Source organism: Camelina sativa, chromosome 2 (genome assembly GCF_030686135.1).
Source record: "Camelina sativa cultivar CO46 ecotype springtype chromosome 2, ASM3068613v1".
NCBI classification, from domain to species: Eukaryota; Viridiplantae; Streptophyta; class Magnoliopsida; order Brassicales; family Brassicaceae; genus Camelina; species Camelina sativa.
Genome location: NC_141881.1, coordinates 20420477 through 20439655, shown reverse-complemented (window position 1 = coordinate 20439655; position 19179 = coordinate 20420477). Strand labels below are relative to the sequence as shown.

At 36.2% G+C, this 19179-nt stretch overlaps 3 protein-coding genes across 3 annotated transcripts; all 3 read left to right on the top strand.

Moving 5' to 3' along the window:
* Positions 1-240: 240 nt before the first annotated feature.
* Positions 241-606, top strand: LOC109127681 (putative defensin-like protein 270). Its single transcript, XM_019232916.1, has 2 exons — positions 241-313; positions 458-606. Exons 1-2 carry the CDS (start codon positions 241-243, stop codon positions 604-606), a joined length of 222 nt encoding a protein of 73 aa, XP_019088461.1.
* A 5912-nt stretch (positions 607-6518) lies between these two features.
* LOC109127662 (putative defensin-like protein 270) lies at positions 6519-7004 on the top strand. Its single transcript, XM_019232839.2, has 2 exons — positions 6519-6629; positions 6773-7004. The coding sequence occupies exons 1-2, from the start codon at positions 6557-6559 to the stop codon at positions 6919-6921; spliced, it is 222 nt and encodes a 73-aa protein (XP_019088384.1). The 5' UTR covers positions 6519-6556; the 3' UTR covers positions 6922-7004.
* Positions 7005-9312: 2308 nt separating this feature from the next.
* On the top strand, positions 9313-9796 carry LOC109127678 (putative defensin-like protein 270). The gene is made up of 2 exons (XM_019232911.2): positions 9313-9414; positions 9560-9796. The coding sequence occupies exons 1-2, from the start codon at positions 9342-9344 to the stop codon at positions 9706-9708; spliced, it is 222 nt and encodes a 73-aa protein (XP_019088456.1). The 5' UTR covers positions 9313-9341; the 3' UTR covers positions 9709-9796.
* The last annotated feature ends 9383 nt before the right edge of the window (positions 9797-19179 follow it).

The following is a 19179-nucleotide window of genomic DNA, read 5'->3' as shown; positions in this document are numbered from 1 at the left end:
ATAACAAGTGGTTTTAAAAATACTCTAAAATATTTTAAAATGTTATGTTTAATACCTCTAATTTAAACAAAATCTTTAAGTCATAAAATTTTATGGTATTATTCTATAATAAATTTGATGCAAAATTTTATATGGTATTATTTACATATTTAGCTGTAACAGAACAATCAATTCTCTTTTTATTCATTACATATTTACAAAATATTTCATAATAGGTTATTGTAAATTTTGGTAAGAAAGATGGCGCCTTCAAAGTGTCATTTTGTTGCTTTTCTCTTGATCATTTCTCTCGTTGTTAACATTCAATCTATTTGTAAGTTTTTGTTTTCATATGCTAAGAATGTACATATTTTATAGTATGTACATATGACTATCATCAATTTTATAAAATAATTACTAACAAATCTTATAATAATTATATGTAATTATTATATTTCTAATTTGATTAATTTAACAGGGATTACGGATGATTCAAGTGATTATATGTTTAAAGGACCACGTCATAGGAGAGAAGATTGTTACAAAAGATGTGGAGTGAAACCACCTTCTCATGCTGCTTTGTGTGTACCTTTGGGAGATGAGGGACTTGTGTGTTGTTGCCTCTAATAATATGTAGGAAACTGAATATGATTGAAAATTACATATAAATGTTAAATACAATTTAAATAAAATATTATATAATTTCCATATATTTTTTCATATTATGAAATTTTCAATTTACATGTCCTAAGATGGATTAAAATATAATTTAATATTACCTAACTAAAAATTAAAATAATATATTAAGTAGTTACACCACCACTTCTACGACCAATTCCACCAGAGTTCGACTCCGCTAAGTCGCTTTACCCCTGCGTAATAGGCTATTGATCGAGTCCTATCGATTCAATGATGAATATATATATATATATATTATAATAATAGGATATCTAACATGATTTATACCTAACAATAGTAAAAATGTATGAACTTTTTTATATATAATTGATATGTTTAATTTTGAAAAATTAAAATTTCATGTTTAGTTTTACATAAATAAGTCTATGGTATTGTTTTCATGTCACATGAACCCAATAAATGAAAATTGAATATGTAATACTTAGTAAATATAGAGCAAAGAGTGTTTGTAATAATTAAAAACCCTAAAACGTGTTATCACAGTTCAACAATAACAGAGTAACACGTTGTAACACCCGTGTACCGGAATTAAAGTGGAAGAACTGATCAATTTATGTTAAATCATGAAATTGACCGGTTTGGTTTAAATTCACCCGGTTTGGACAGTTTTAGGAAGCCTTAAGTGATGGTTTTTGTAATGCTTTGGACGCCTCTTCTCTCTTATTTCGTGGCTGCTCTTCATTGTTGATGTTGAGAGAAAGAAAGAGGGAGAGAAGGAGAGAAGCTTGTTGTGGTGTGAAGGAGATTTAAGGAGGAAGCAGAATCGTTAGGGTTTGGGAGGAAACAGTTTATACATATCAAATCATTGTGAAAAGTAACGAAATTTGGTATAGTTATTACCAAGCCTTTCATCGTCATTTTCCTTTTGACAGAAGTGAATTTGAGCTAATATTCTAGGAGATATTAGCAGTTTCTTGGGACAGTTTTCCTCAGACGCGAACTGGGACCATCGAGAATTATAACTGAGATCATTGTCTTGTCTGGTTTCCGATCGACACGACATTTTGTGGGAAGCTTTGTGACGTCTAGGACTAGTTTTTTACTGGAAGGATTTGATAGTTAACGGTTGGTTTTTCTTTTAGTGTTTTGTCTTTGAGACTGTTTTTTTTTTTTATGTTTCTGTCCAGTTTTACTATAAGTCGTTTTTGGTTGTGTGGCTTGTTGTAGGGCGTTGTTGGGCTGTTGCAGACGTTAGGAAAGTCTCAACTGGTTGTATTCGTTGTTATAATCAGTTTGATAAGGTGAGTGTGTGACCATGAGCTTATCTGAGCGATTGGGTTGTATGACTTGTTTTGTGTGATGATGTGTAGGTGTGGTGAATGCGTTATTGGGTGTTCTATTTAATCGCTGGTTTGTTATGTTTTATTTGTGGTTATACTTTTGATTTGCTTGTGTGTATAGCTCGTAGATGGGAAGATCGTCTCACTGGGTATTTCTGGTAATACTCACGCATCTCATTATGGATCGGGTTGTTTCACACGTAAAAATCAAACTTTATGGGGAAAAAATGAATTAAAAAAAGTTAAAACAATCATTCATTTCCATGAATACATTATGACAGAGTAAGATTTCTGACTAGATTTAATAACATCTTTGCTAATAATTTTTTTTTGAAATAATGTTTATTAAAATGTGAACCTCTCATTTTTTTTTTTTGGTTTCATTTGAACCTATCTTATTATATAAACCTTGATGACAAAATTACTCATTAACAAGATCGTGACACGTGTCAATTATATCATTTAGATGTTGACACATGTCAATTCTAAATTTATTAAAAATTAAAAAAATGTAAAAATTCAAAACCAACCAAAAAAAGGTTTGATATAAAAGTAAAATAGAGAAAAGAAAACCTAATTTTATTTAAAATCTTTTAAAGAAAAGAAAATATCTTTGTAAACTTCCAAATGTAAAACAAAACTATTAACAGTTTTAAAAATATAAAAAAGCAATTATAAGAAAATTATAAAATTTAAATAGATTTAAATGTTTAAAAAGTATCATTATAAGGAAATTATATATATCATAAAATTCGAAATTATAATATAGTTTATTTATTTTAATTTTAAGTTGCTATTTTTACAAGAAAAATGATTACTTTTTATATAAGATTAAAAATGATTGTGAAAATATACAATTAATTACTGTTTCTATAAAAATTTAAATACTCACCTTTACATAAAGAAAAAGATGGTTGAAGTAAAAAAAATAAAAAATAAAAAAATTGTCTCATATTTTTTTCACCAATCAAATAATTTATTCAAAAATACTGCTATTGTAATATATAAGATAGGAGTATGTAATATTAACATATGCGTTTTTGTAACTATAAAAATGTTAAAGTGAAGAGACATATAATAAGTTATTTAATGTGTTCGTAAAGATAATTTGTTGGTAGTAGTAAAGACTAAAGAATATATTTTAACAGTAAAATATATTTATGTGTACAAATACACTTTTAGTGGTAATGTATATAGTAGATTTGTAAATGGATATACCTTAGTGTATTATAGCAAAAAAGATAACTATTTTCTATAACTAAAAGTTTATCTCTTTACTTTTATACATTGTTTTTCACTTATGAAAAGAATTAAATATATATTCTTTGTTAAATTTAATTTTATTTTAATAACTTTGAACTCATCTACAACTTTTTTTTTAACTAAAAGTGTATTTATTTACCTTTTTTTTCCAACAAAACAATATATTAGAAGGAAATTCCTCGGTTAGTTGTCCAAGCTGGAGGGAAGGGGTTTACAAAAGAAACTTCAGAGATAAGAGAACGCGAAGCATGGACAAGACAATCTGCATTCGTATTTGATGCATGCGGGATCAAAGAGATATATAATAGTGGGAAGGACTCCAGCGAGTTAAACTCATCGAGCAGGTTGGAGAAGGACGGCTAATCTTCAGGGACTGCACAATAGTGAGTAACTCAGCAAAATCAGTCTCGAAATGTTGACAAGCGATCCCTGTAGCACGTATCCGCTCCATGACCAACAACAACGCTTCTAATTCTGAATGTAGGGGGGGAGGGGCTCCATCTTAGACCATCTCCAATGGTTTTCTCTATTTTTTCTTCTATAATAGAGGAACTCTATAATAGAGGAGAGTTTTACTCCAATGGTCCTCTATTCTCATCTCTAAAATAGAGATTCCTCTATTTATAGAGGAACCTTTATAAAAAAAAAATAGGGTTCCTCTATAAATAGAGGAAAAAATAGCAATCTCTGTTTTAGAAGTGAAAATAGAGGACCATTGGAGTAAAACTCACCTCTATTATAAAGTTTCTCTATTATAGAGACATAAATAGAGGACCATTGGAGATGCCCTTAGACACTTGGCCCCCAACAACAAGGTTCGCTCCTTACTAACGCAACACCACCAGCCCAATCCTGAATGCACATTGGTTGCTTTCCAAGAACTATCAATCTGACAACCAGGTGAAGAAACCTGGACATCTGAAGACGGAGATGGAGCTGGCATGATCTGCCATAAAAGAGAGCGTCTCTTCCCAGGCTAACTTATCGTCCAAAGCCTGAGCAATTATATCATTTGCCTCGATCTCTAAACCTTGAAAAATGTTTTTATTTATGGCTTTCCAGATTGTCCATAAAATCTATGGTAATTGAAGAAGTTGATCAGGATCACTCTGTTGAGAGGAGCCCCTCCAGAAAACAAAACCCAAATTCGAGTACACCGATTCATATGGAAAACTGAAAGGACCGACCTTCTTTTTTTTTAATAAATAATAAATAAATATATATATATATATATATATATAAATAAATAAATAAACTACAACTAGTGGTCCCATACCCACTAGCCACCTAATCACATTCACAATCAACAGCGGAATAACAAAACCAATATCCAATAATAAACCAATAATATTCTAATAAAAATCCAATATCATAGCATAAGCAATATCCAAATACAAAACAACAAGAAGCAAGGAACCAGCAACCTAGCAATGTTTCTAATGACTCAACTCTAGCAACCTAGCAATGCCAGACAACATCCAATCGAGTCCCTAGAACATCCTCCTCTTCATTGCTTTGATTCCACGATCACACTTTGCCTTTACCTGTACCACAAACACAAATTGAGATGCATGAGTATTTGATAAACACTCAGTGAGGCAATCCTCCCATCTACTGGGCTATATACACAAGCAACAGTGATTCCAATGTTCCAAACAAACAACAAACAAAACAAACAAACCATGAAACCAAACATCGTCTCGCTGGAAGGGAGGTGTCGACCGACACCAGCCGAGTGTCGACCAACACTGGCCTTGGTGTCGACCGACACTACCCCACAGTGTCGGTCGATGCCCAATTTGCTGGTGTCGACCGACACCAAGTGGTGTCGATCGACACTCCCTCTGCAACTGCGAACCGCACGAAGTCGAGAGTCGAATCTCGCTTCCAAGTCTCCTCCAAATCGTCCAATACTCGAAATCCAAGCCTTATACATCCGTAGGAACCTGTATCAATCAATTCCAGCAAGAAAAACACACAAACAAGCAACAAAACAAGCAAGAACAAGTGAATCAAAGGCTTAGATTAGCCATGGTCATGCACTCACCTCTTTGCAGGAAGATTCAAACCAATAGAAACGAATCCAACACTCTCAGCAACCTTCTAACACGTTCATAGCCCTGGATCTTCACTCCCACAGCAAGATCTCACCAAAAGCACCTTGAAATCTCAAAAACTCTCTCAAGAACTTTTAGGAACTGTTTTCTCCTTTTATTTTTCTCTCAAGCGGCGTAAAACAACAAAAACACGACCCTAGGTCGTTTTCCCCCTTTTAAACCTCGGTTCAATGGTTTCCTTAAACCAAACCGGCCAGAAATCGATAATTAAATCTAACCAGTCGAACCCGAAACAAACAGTGTCGATCGACACCTCATGTGGTGTCGATCGACAGCCCCACCAATTTTACCAAAAATTGGTTTGCGGGTGTTACAAAAACTCTCTGACGAGACCAAAGTTGGAAATAAATCCCAATCTTCACACGAGCGAAGGCATTCAAAAAAAACATGATTAATAGTCTCAACCGCAGAGTCGCACCATTTACACCAAATATCATATTGGACAACTCTGTGTATCAATTTTTTTTATAGATAGTTTTTACTTACTAAAAGTATTTATTTTATATTCTTTGTTAAATTTAATATATTTTAAAAACTCTAAACCCGCACATCGGGCAGGTCCTAATCTAGTCATATTATAAATGATGATAGACGAAAAATTCCCATATTGTGTGACACCCAACACAACATAGGATGATATTATAAACTTTGGATGATTTTATAATATTTCACAACACAACATAGGATGATTTTATTTTAAATAATTTTACATAAATGTCAAATTGGATAATATAGGATTTTGAAAAATCTTTAAAAATCATCAATTGAAAACCAAGTGATTTTAAGAATATTCTAAAATCTTTTAACTTCAATATCCCCCCCCTCCTCTCAAAATCATACTCTTATACCTAGAATTTTGAAGGAATTAAAGAAAAAGAATTTGAGTAACAAGAGATTGTATACTAAAAATAGATTTTACATAAATGTCAAGTTGAATAACGTATGATTTTTAAAGATTTTTTAAAATCATCAATTGACTAACAGGTGATTTTAAAAATACTCTAAAATATTTTAAAATGTTATGTTCAATACCTCTAAGGTAAACAAAATCCTAAGTCATATATTTTTTATGGTATAGAATAAATTTGTTGCAAAATTTTATATGGTATTATTTACATATTCAGCTATAAAAGAACAGTCAATTCTCTTTTTATTCATTAAGTCTAAGTGATTTTACATATATTTCATAGTAGTTTACTGTAGATTTTTGTAAGAAAGATGGCTCCTTCAAAGTCTCATTTTGTTGCTTTTCTCTTGATCATTTCTCTCATTGTTAACGTTCAATCTATTCGTAAGTTTTTGTTTTCAAATACTAAAAATGTGCATATTCTACTGTATATACATATGACTACCATCATTTTTATAAAGAATTATTAAAAAATCTTATGATATTAATACGTAATTATTATATTTCTAATTTGATTAATTTTACAGGAATTACGGATGATTCAAGTGATTGTACGTTTAAAGGACCATGTCATAGGAGAGAAGATTGTTACAAAAGATGTGGAGTGAAACCACCTTCTCATGCTGCTTTGTGTGTACCTTACGGAGTTCAGGGACTTGTATGTTGTTGCCTCTAATAATATGTAGGAAACTGAATATGATTGACAATTACATATAAATGTTAAATACAAATTAAATAAAATATTATATCATTTACATATATTGTTTCATATTATGATATTTTCAATTTACATGTCTCAAGATGGATTAAAATATAATTTAATATTAACTAACTAAAAATTAAAATAATATGTTAAGTAGTTACACCACCACTTCTACGACCGATTCCACCAGAGTTCGACTCCGCTAAGTCGCTTTACCCCGCATAGTAGGAATTTGCTATTGATCGGGTCTTGTCGATTCAATGATGAATATATATATATATATATATATATATATTATAATAATAGGATATCTAACATGATTTATACCTAACAGTCAGTAAAAATGTATGAAATTTTTTATATATAATTGATATGTTTAATTTTGAAAAATTACAATTTCATGTTTAGTTTTAAATAAATAAGTCTATGGTATTGTTTTCTTGTCACATGAACCCAATATATGAAAATTGAATATGTAATACTTAGTAAATGTAGAGTAAAGAGTGTTTGTAATAATTAAAAACCCTAAGACGTGTTATCACAGTTCAACAATAACAGAGTAACACGTTGTAACACCCGTGTACCAGAATTAAAGTGGAAGAACCGATCAATTTATGTTAAAACATGAAATTGACCGGTTTGGTTTAAGTTCACCCGGTTTAGACAGTTTTAGGGAGCCTTAAGTGATGGTTTTGTAATGCTTTGGACACCTCTTCTCTCTTATTTCGTGGTTGCTCTTCATTGTTGATGTTGAGAGAAAGAAAGAGGGAGAGAAGGAGAGAAGCTTGTTGTGGTGTGAAGGAGATTTAAGGAGGAAGCAGAATCATTAGGGTTTGAGAGGAAACAGTTTCTACATATCAAATCGTTGTCAAAGGTAACGAAATTTGTTAGAGTTATTACCAAGACTTTCATCGTCATTCTCCTTTTTACAGAAGTGAATTTGAGTTAATATTCAAGGAGATATTGGCAGTTTCGTGGGACACATTTCCTCAGACGCGAGTTGGGACCATCAGGAATTATAACTGAGATCGTGGTCTCGTCTGGTTTCAGATCGGCACGACATTTTGTGGGACGCTTTGTAACGTCTAGGGCTAGTTTCTTACTGGAAGGATTTGATAGTTAACAGTTGGTTTTTCTTTTAGTGCTTCGTCTTTGAGACTATTCGTTTTTTATGTTTATGTCCAGTTTTGCTATAAGTCGTTTTTTGTTGTGTGGCTTGTTGTAGGGCGTTGTTGGGCTGTTGCAGACGTTAGGAGAGTCTCAACTGGTTGTATTCGTTGTTATAATCAGTTTGATAAGGTGAGTGCGTGACCATGAGCTTATCTGAGCGATTGGGTTGTATGGCTTGTTTTGTGTGATGATGTGTAGGTGTGGTGAATGCGTTATTGGGTGTTCTATTTAATGGCTGGTTTGTTATGTTTTATTTGTGGTTGTACTCTTAATTTGCTTGTGTGTATAGCTCGTAGATGGGAGGATCGCCTCACTGGGTATTTCTGATAATACTCACGCTTCTCATTATGGGTCGGGTTGTTTCACACGTAAAAATCAAACTTTACGGGGAGAAAATAAATAAAAAAAAGTTAAAACAATCATTCATATTCCATTAATACATTATGACTGAGTAAGATTTCTGACTAGAATTAATAACATCTTTGCTAATAAAAGTTTTTTTTAAATAATGTGTATTAAAATGTGAACCTCTCATTTTTTTTTTTGGTTTAATCTGAACCTATCATATTATAAATGATGATAGATGAAAAATTCCCATATTGTGTGTCACCCAACACAACATAGGATGATATTATAAACTTTGGATGATTTTATAATATTTCATAACACAACATAGGATGATTTTATTTTAAATTATTTTACATAAATGTCAAATTGAATAATATAGGATTTTGAAATTTTTTTAAAAATCATCAATTGAAAACCAAGTGATTTTAAGAATATTCTAAAATCTTTTAAAATGTTAACTTCAATATCCCCCCCTCCCCCCTCCTCTCAAAATCATACTCTTATACCTAGAATTTTGAAGGACTTAAAGAAAAATAATTTGAGTAACAAGAGATTGTATACTAAAAATAGATTTTACATAAATGTCAAGTTGAATAACGTATGATTTTTAAAGATTTTTTAAAATTATCAATTGAATAACAGGTGATATTAAAAATACTCTAAAATATTTTAAAATGTTATGTTCAATACCTCTAAGGTAAACAAAATCTTAAGTCATAAAATTTTATGGTATAGAATAAATTTGTTGCAAAATTTTATATGGTATTATTTACATATTCAGCTATAAAAGAACAGTCAATTCTCTTTTTATTCATTAAGTCTAAGTGATTTTACATATATTTCATAGTAGTTTATTGTATATTTTTATAAGAAAGATGGCGCCTTCAAAGTCTCATTTTGTTGCCTTTCTCTTGATCGTTTCTCTCATTGTTAATGCTCAATCTATTCGTAAGTTTTTGTTTTCAAATACTAAAAATGTGCATATTCTACTGTATATACATATGAATGCCATCATTTTTATAAAAGAATTATTAAAATCATGTTATGATATTTATACGTAATTATTATATTTCTAATTTGATTAATTTTACAGGAATTACGGATGATTCAAGTGATTGTACGTTTAAAGGACCATGTCATAGGAGAAAAGATTGTTACAAAAGATGTGGAGTGAAACCACCTTCTCATGCTGCTTTGTGTGTACCTTACGGAGATCAGGGACTTGTATGTTGTTGCCTCTAATAATATGTAGGCATTTGAATACGATTGACAATTACATATATATGTTAAATACATTTTAAATAAAATATTATATACATATATTGTTTCATATTATGAAATTTTCAATTTACATGTCCCAAGATGGATTAAATATAATTTAATATTAACTAACTAAAAATTAAAATTATATGTTAAGTAGTTACACCACCACTTCTACGACCGATTCCACCATAGTTCGACTCCGCTAAGTCGATTTACCGCGTAGTAGGAATTTGCTATTGATTGAGTCTTGTCGATTCAATGATGAATATATATATATATATATATATATATATATTATAATAATAGGATATCTAACATGATTTATACCTAACAATAGTAAAATATGTATGAACTTTTTTATATATAATTGATATGTTTAATTTTGAGAAACTAAAATTTCATGTTTAGTTTTTTTAAAATAATGTTTATTAAAATGTGAACCTCTCATTTTTTTTTTTTTGGTTTCATCTGAACCTATCATATTATAAATGATGATAGATGAAAAATTTCCCATATTGTGTGACACCCAACACAACATATGATGATATTATAAACTTTGGATGATTTTATAATATTTCAATACACAACATAAGCTGATTTTATTTTAAATTATTTTACATAAATATCAAATTGAATAATATAGGATATTGAGAAATCTTTAAAAATCATCAATTGAAAACCAAGCGATTTTAAGAATATTCTAAAATCTTTTAAAATGTTAACTTCAATATGTTGACAAGCGATCCATGTAGCATGTATTCGCTCCATGACCGACAACAACGCTTCTGATTCTGAATGTAGGCGGGAGGGGCTCCATCTTAGACACTTCGCCCCCAACAACAATGTTCGCTCCTCACTAACGCAACACCACCAGCCCAATCCTGAATGCACATTGGTTGCTTTCCAAGAACTATCAATCTGACAACCAGGTGAAGAAACCTGGACATCCGAAGATGGAGATGGAGCTGGCATGATCCGCCGTAAAAGAGAGCATCTCTTCCTAGGCTAACTTATCGCCCAAAGCCTGAGCAATTATATCATTAGCCTCGATCTCTAAACCTTGAAAACCGTTTTTATGGCCTTCTAGATTGCCCATAAAATCTATGGTAATTGAAGAAGTTGATCAGGATCACCCTGTTGAGAGGCACCCCTCCAGAAAAAAAAATCCAAATTCGAGTACACCGACTCATATGGAAAACCCTCTGACGAGACCAAAGTTGGAAATAAATCCCAATTTTCACACGAGTTGGGACTGTGTTTTTTCTTGTGTGTCTATCCGAGTAGTTGGGAGGATCGCCTCATTGAGTATTTATGATAATACTCACGCATCTCATATATGTTGTGGTGCAGGTAAAGGGAAAGTGTGATCCTGGAAACAAGGTGCTGAAGAGGAGGATGTTCTAGTGGTTTGTTGATGTGTTGTCTGGCTACTGTTAGGTTGCTAGAGTCGATTCATTAGAATGTTGCTAGCTTGTTGTTTGTTTAATGACTTTATTGAATGGTTTGCTAATGCTTAGGATGACTTGATCATTAGTTTATTGGTTATTTGTTTAATGGTATCGTTTATGTTATCCGCTGTTGTTGATTGGGGTTAGGTTGTTAGTGAGTATGGGATCACTAGTTTAATAATATATACATATAATATTGTGTCGGGTCGGGTCGTTTCAGTTTGATATCAAAGCCCTTACGTTTCTAGGTACGGGTTCACTAGGGTTTTTGTTGTTGATGTTTGGGATTGCATGCTTTGATTAATTATGTGAGTTAGTCAATTGTGTGTGGCATGGGGTCCTAGAACGTCCTTTTTGAGCCTTCAATGTGATTCCACGGTAAGTTGTATATTGTGTATGGTTAGATTGTTTGCTTAGCCTTCTCTTCTTGGTAGTGTAAAAGTTAGAGGTGGTGCTGTTGCGGGACGTAGACGTGGTCGTGTATGTGGACGTGGTTATGGTAGGGGCAGAGGCCCAGCGGTTAGTGACACCATGGATAAGAGTTTGACAGTAGAGGGCGTCGGCGAGTCGTAGGCATTCAAGGAGGGGTCCTTGAGTGTGGCCGAAGGTAGGGGCTCTAGGATCTTAGGCGCCGATGGAGTCGGTTTGGCTGGTGGTAGTAGAGTTCTAGTTACCGGGAGTGATACCGGCACAGGCTGCGGTGGTGCCGCCTGTAGTGGCGGAGGTGCATCAGCCAATGGCTGCATGTGTACGAGACCATTCCCATTATGTTACCATGCAGAGGGAGATGGGCAGGATCGGTACAGAGTGGTTATCGGGTGAAACCGAACCTTGCAGATGCGTGGAGGACGAGAGTGAAACATAACTTTGGGTCTCTCAGATGTCCTCAGGACTATTGGGTGGACATAGGTATCCACAACCTGGTAGGCGATGCTCACCTATGGTGGAGGTCAGTGGCTGCTAGGAGGCTGTAGAGGGAGATGACTTAGGTTGACTTCGTGGAGGAGTTCAACCGCAAGTACTTTCCCCATGAGGCACTGGACCGGTTGGATGTGGAGTTCAGTCGGCTTCGGATGTATGGGGGTCGGGCGATGAAGTCTGAGGAGGCACAGGCCCGTAGGTTCATGAGGGCCCTTCGTGATGACTTGAGGGTTCATTGCAGAGGGCATAGCTGATTGAGACCACAACGGAGATCGAGGAGGATATTCGGGCACATGCAGTGACGGTTCGTCCAGCAGTCCAGCCAACGAAGACTCAACATCTTGGAGTTTCTGGCAAGGACGGCAAGCCTGCGCTGGGAACCAAGAGGAAGTGAGAGGCTTTGCATAGGCTGAGTGGTGCAGGATGCTACATGTGCTGAGGAATGGACCAAAAGGTGGCTAACTGTTCCCAGATGAATGCTATGATAGCAGCTCAGACGGTGGTTCGTGTATGCTATCACTGTAGGGAGCCTAGGCACATCAAGCCCAAGTGTCTCAATTTGCAGTAGATGGCAGCGGCAGCGGTGCAGTATGGAGTGTAGCTGGTGGCACGGATCGAGCAGGCATCGCGGGTGTACACGACCGTGGAGACTAGTGGAACATGTGCGAGAGGGATCACATGTATAACTAATTAGACCATGACTTTGTGAATTTCAGTAGTTCATATTTTATTAATGTCTGTAATAAAGTGTTAGGGTTCTTAGCACATGAGGTTTATGTAGGGATCTTATTGGTGGGCGGGTTTAGGTCCCACGTCATGTTTGATTATGGAGCAACACATTGATTCATTACCCTAGAGTGCGCTAAGAGCGCCTATATCAGAAGAGATCCAGGAGAGTGAGAGGAAGTTGTCAGAGTTGCGATAGGCAAGTTTCTAAGAGTCCTTTGGCGGGCAAGGGGAGTTGATATTCAGATTGCAGGAGGGTCGACGCCAGTGGATTTTCTTATCAGCCCCATGGAGTTTTATGATGTTATCGTGTGATGGATTAGTTGCATCGTCACAAGGTTCATCTAGATTGTCATCAGGGTAGAGTGGAGTTTTAATATCTAGAAGGGAAGTTGATATTAGATAGATCAAGACCGACTTCGGGAGTCTCATGATCTCAGCCATGCAGGCCGGGAAAATGATCGAGAAGGGGCGTGAAGCCTATTTGGTTACAATTTCGATGCCAGAGTCAGTGGGGCAGTCTACGGTTGGCGGTATCCAGGTTGTAAAAGTTTTTTAGGATGTGTTCCAGTCGTTGCAGGGGTTACCAACATCTCGGTCTAATCTTTTCACGATTGAACAGGAACCAGGGACTACGCCGTTATCCAAGGCGCCTTATAGGATGGCTCCAACAGAGATGACAGAGCTGAAGAAGCAGTTGGAGGACCTTTTGAGCAAGGGATTCATCTGTCCTAGCGTGTCACCGTGGGGAGCGCTGGTGTTGTTCGTTAAGAAGAAGGATGGGAGTTTCCGCTTGTGCAATTGATTATCGGGGTCTGAACTGGGTCACTGTGAAGAACAAGTACCCTCTTCCCAGGATTGATGAGTTGTTGGATTAGTTGAGGGGTGCTACTTGGTTCTCCACGATTTACTTGGTGACGGGTTATCATCAGATCCCGATAGATGAGGCAGACGTGAGGAAGACGGCTTTCAAGACAATGTATGGGCATTATGAGTTTGTGGTGATGCTTTTTGGGTTGACTAACGCGCCATCAGCGTTTGAGATTGATGAACAGCGTGTTCCAGGAGTTTATGGATGTGTCAATCATCATTTTCATCGACGATATCATCTTTCCTTGTTTTATGTTGGAATGATTTATTGGTTTAGTGGCTATAGAATTATTATTGGTTTATTGGTTATTGGATAATTGCTGGTTGATTTTATTGGTTTATAGATGTTTATTTCTGCTGCTGTGTTTTAATGGGGTTAGGATGTTAGTGAGTATGGGATCACTAGTTTAATATTGAATTATAAACAAACAAACAAATGGTTTTGGGTCGTTTCAGTATTAACTAAATGTTCAACTTTTAGGCTATTTCCTAAACAGAATTGCATCATATTCAATCATAAACAATCATTCAATCATAACGATCAAGCAATCTTCAAATATTTTCTAGTCTTCCATAAAACTATGGTATCATTCATTCTACTTTAAAATAATAATAATAAATACTTAAATGGTTTATTGTATCTAAGACATTGTGCTTTCTCTCCAAGTTTTTCAATAAACAATCAACATAATACCCTAATTATCTAAGGTCTCTATAAATATAGAGTATCATTAGCTATCTTAACTCATCAAGCAATCAACTTACCTCATAATAAATAAATAAAAAATTCTTTCCATAGCAATTAGTAGTAGCTCAATCCGTGACATTCCTCAACAATGTGAAGCCGTACAAGACGTGTGGTGTGTGCAAGTGAAGGTCATCTATACTTGAAAGACGGTGATGTGAAGGCAATATACATTTCTATATCACCTATTTATAATAATTATCTCACCTATTTAAATTTCTATATCATATAGAAATATTCACATAAACTTTCTTTTACAGGGTACAAAAATCCATGCTTTCTTTAAAAGGAGCATCTAAAATATTTTGAAAATTTGATTTTCTAGGACAATGGAGAATGTTGCTGGTGAGATTGTTGTTTGTTTGTTTGGTCAGATTTACTCGCTTTGCACAACTGACATCTATTTTGCATTTTCAAAATTGATAATTATCACCTTTTGTTTTGAAAAGGTGTAAGCTTCATGTGAAAGGTATGGATGGAACTTGATGTGAGCACGGAACCGGACACGCGACCAGGAATGACCGTACCGGACCAGGACGCCCAGGATGCTGCCGAGACGCTTGCATTACCCGCGGGACAACATCGAGCCGATGCACCAAGGATCACGCCAGGAGCCACTACACGTTCCAAGAGCTCATCAAAGGCCGCAAGACAAAGGTTCAGCCGGTTTGTGCAAGCATTTGTCCGAGAAGATCAAGAGAGCAATCTGGCCAAGACAACTCAAGTGGAGATCGTTCGCACGGCCTTCATCCTTATCCAAGGAGGAAGGCGACCAAGCCGTTAGGATCATGACCCTTACTCTTTTTCCTTACTCCGGGTTTGTCCCACGAGGTTTACCGGAGAAGGTTTTAATGAGGCGATGAGTCCTAACGCAAACCGCCGCGTTTGAAGCTAATGACGTGGTTCCCGCGTCAAAGCCTAAGGACGTGTTATCTTTTGTTTAAGTGTTGCATTTTGAACAATTATCTAGAGTCTTCCTTTGTAACGGTTGAAAAGTGTGACGTGTGTGGTTCTGTTTAAATAACATTGAGGGTGACGTGTTCTCCATCAAAGGAAACACGTCAAGGGCAAACGTGTGCGGACCATAGTGAGTTCGCGTGTCCTTGGTTCCCTCTAAACCCCCACACTATTTAAACTTCTCTATCTCTTAGCTGCAACTTTTAGACTTGAATGAAATTATTTTTCCAAAGAATGATTCTTTGTTTCTTGTCTAAACTCTCTCTTTAGCCTTAGTCTGGGACTAGCTCTCGAGAAACCCTAGTAGACTCACGAACCCGGTTCGTAATCTACTGGTTTGGCCGTATCACGAGTCGAGCCAACATTCATGCATCGTCATTCGATCCACCCTCGCTTCCATCTCGTCTAGCTCGCCAATCCTTGGTTCGCTAGCCGCTGGCCGTTCCCGACGAACAGTTCCATACCGCTATCGCCCGTATAGTCCGTTTGACCGAGAGTCGCGATCACCTTACCAACTCACGTTTCTCTCGTCCGTTCACCACCAAAACTAGTTTCCCTCGTTCGAATCTTCTCCCCACTACAAGAATATTGACTTTTGATAGCATCGGAATAACGCTATCTAACGATACCATAGCGTTCTAACAAACGTTGTATCTGCGCCCGTCATCGTAGATCAGACACTTAAGATAACGGTTTTCTATTATGCTATCATATCTTTTTATACAATAGCGTTTATTTTTCTGTAATTAAACACTATATAATAGCAATTTTTATCTGCTATTGTATATTTAATTATTCATAGATATAGACATCTGAATTTAAAATTTAAATTTTAGATTATAAAATTTGTAATTTAATTTATAAAGCTAAAAATAATCAATAATATTAATTATAGTAATTTACAAAGACAACCATTTTTATCTAAATATTATTTACTCAATGTCGAACAAGACAAATTAAAACTTAAAATTGAAATAGAAAACCACTAAGTCGTCATCGCCTTCTATTTTCTTCTGCATCTTCTCCATCTTTATTTTTTTTCTTTGCATTCAACTATCTCACCCAGTCTTGTTGTTGGAATCTTCAACCCCACAACCCATCTCATACCTTGATTTTCATACCTGAAGCAGTCAAGATCTCCAAGAAAAAAAAAACGGAGGACAAAATGAGAATAAAGAAGAAGATCTAATAGATTAAAGCTTGAACTGAGATAAATTGGAATAAACTTTAAGATCTGAATCAATTTTAAATCAAAGATGTGCTACTAAACTGTAGCAAAAGTTCAAAGAATAGTTCCATTTAAGCTAAAATGAAACAGAAATTTGAAGCTAAAACCTGAACAAACAGAAAACATCAATGAAAGAAACAACTTAATTTCGTAGAGAATCAAGGCCAAACTAGTATAAAGATTAAACTCTAACCTCTTATATGACTTCACCTCAACTAGATTTGTCACTTTCTTTCCGATACGTAGTCTCTATCCTCACCATATCGTTTCTTCCTTCATCAGTCGTCGCCATAGATTCCTCCCTTTCCACCATCGAGAAGTCTCAGATCCAACGAAAAAGCTCTTATTCTTCGTTCCCAATTATCAATCTATGAGAACATCAATTCCTTCAAAGATCAAACCACAAAGACATCTTTACCATCATCATGCCTCAATTAAATCAAACTACAAAAAAAAACCCAACACTAAAAATTCTCAAAATCATAAGATTTTTGAATGAAAAGCATAAATTGATGAACCCTAAAACAATCAACAGACTCAAATGCTAACATGTGGAAGCCGCGACAGATCTGGGAGACGGGATGGTGGCGACGCCGACGAGGACGAAGGAGATCCCTTGAAAGCTTCATAGAGTCAACAAAACATCTCTGGTCACATCTTATTTGAATACTCCGGCGGTAGAGATTCAGCAGCGACGAGATCTAGAACAGATCTAGGGGTTCATGATTTTTGGTGGACAAGAGGAAGATGACTCAGTTAGGTTCGATGGAGTAGCGAGGAAAATTATTCATCTAGTTATGAATCTGGGTTAAGGGTTTTGATGAGTATCCATAGATGGACAGAAGTAGTAGAAATTAAAAAAGCTTGATAAGTGAAACAATGGAGGGAGAGTAAACGAAAGTGAGAGGGAGAATGAAATTTTGGTAGCCGCTTCCTTTTTTTCACTAAGTTATAAGCGGACAAATGAATTAGGTTTTTCGCATCAATCAAAGATAGCGTCTTACTTTTGCCAAACGCTATAAAAAACCGAGGCGTATGTCAACCATAGCAAAACACCATCAAACGCTATATTAGAGTGCTATCAATACCTCAATTTCTTGTAGTACCCCTATCATTCCTCATCGTTTGGCCCGAAGGAAGTTCTCGCAATACTGAACGACCCGAGGATCCGACTTCCTATCCGTACCGCGAGTCGACCAGCGCTCACATCAGCTGGTATCAGAGCTAAAAGGTTCTACCCAAAGGTTGTATATTTCTGAAACCCAGAACTTTCTTTTATTTGTTTAAAGTTTTAATCTTTGAGTGTTTCCAGTAGTCTTTGTTCTTCTCCTCTTGTTTCGTTAGGGCGTTTAGTTTAAATTTATGCGTAGTATTGTTGTTAGGACGTTTGAGTTTTATTTTGTTCATCGTTTTATTATTGCTGTTCATCCTTGTTCTTGCTTAGGAATCGACAAATCCATAAAGTAGAGTGTTTGCTTTTTCTTTCGTGTTGTGGTCCCAACTTTTTATTTAGTCTTAGGTTGTCGTTTTGCATTGCTGTCTTCAATCATGGTCTGGCCCAAAGAAATATCTTATCCCTTGTCCTTTGAACGAAATATACTCACGAATATTCGTTTGTTGCAACGAGGTTTGGGACCGATCGGACAGCGTAACACGTACGGACCAACAACATCCACCGGAGATCCCTTTACCTCCACCGGAGATTGGCGCCACCTTGACGGTCCTTCGCAACAGCATAGAACGTCTGGCCGAACGAATGACACGTCTCGAACTCGCTAACCCTCCAAGGGAAGACCCACTGCCCATGCGATGCCAACGACAAGATCTGGAACCAAGCAACCAATCTGACGAAGATTATGAACCGCGTCTGAGGCAACGGCACTGACGCGATGACCGGTATGAGGACGCACCACGGCCGAACGAACCAAGACATAAGATGGCGGCCCCAACCTTTGCCGACAAATCTGATCCCGAGGCCTACCTCGACTGGAAGAGCCGGATGGAGCACCTTTACTCCTGCTACAACTATCCGAAGATCCGTAAGATCTCTTACGCCGTGGCCTAGTTTACTGATTACGCACTTACGTGGTGGGATCGCTTAGTAGCCAAACAACACCGCAACCATGACCGACCGTATGCTACTTGGGAAGTCATGAAAGCCGTCATGGGGCGACGATACGTTCCACCATTCTATCATTGTCAGCTCCAAAAGAAATTTAGGAGACTCACCCAAGGACAGCGAATGGTGGAAGAGTATTATGAAGAGTTCAAGAACTTGAGCAACCGAGTCCAAGTAGAGGGCACCGAGGAGTCCCTTATGGTGCAGTTCCTCGACGGCCTACAAGATCGGATCGCACGAAAGGTCGAGCGTCAACCGTACCAAGGGTTTGAGGAACTATTGCACCTAGCGGTGCAGATCAAAGCCCAAATCAAGAAGAAGGTCGCCGCTACAAGCTGCACCAGAGCTCAAGGGGTGCCTAACTGGTCACCTAACGCTTCACCCTCCAACCGGCCAGAGGAGAAACCAAAGGCGGCCGTTGTTGAATCGAGGTTCA

What these genes read in the sequence shown, in the direction of transcription:
- LOC109127681 (XM_019232916.1), top strand. Translation starts at nt 241, where the DNA reads ATGGCGCCTTCAAAGTGTCATTTTGTTGCTTTTCTCTTGATCATTTCT. An exon ending in TGTTAACATTCAATCTATTT is followed by an intron (nt 314 to 457) that starts GTAAGTTTTTGT and finishes TTAATTTAACAG; the next exon opens with GGATTACGGATGATTCAAGT.
- LOC109127662 (XM_019232839.2), top strand. Translation starts at nt 6,557, where the DNA reads ATGGCTCCTTCAAAGTCTCATTTTGTTGCTTTTCTCTTGATCATTTCT. An exon ending in TGTTAACGTTCAATCTATTC is followed by an intron (nt 6,630 to 6,772) that starts GTAAGTTTTTGT and finishes TTAATTTTACAG; the next exon opens with GAATTACGGATGATTCAAGT.
- LOC109127678 (XM_019232911.2), top strand. Translation starts at nt 9,342, where the DNA reads ATGGCGCCTTCAAAGTCTCATTTTGTTGCCTTTCTCTTGATCGTTTCT. An exon ending in TGTTAATGCTCAATCTATTC is followed by an intron (nt 9,415 to 9,559) that starts GTAAGTTTTTGT and finishes TTAATTTTACAG; the next exon opens with GAATTACGGATGATTCAAGT.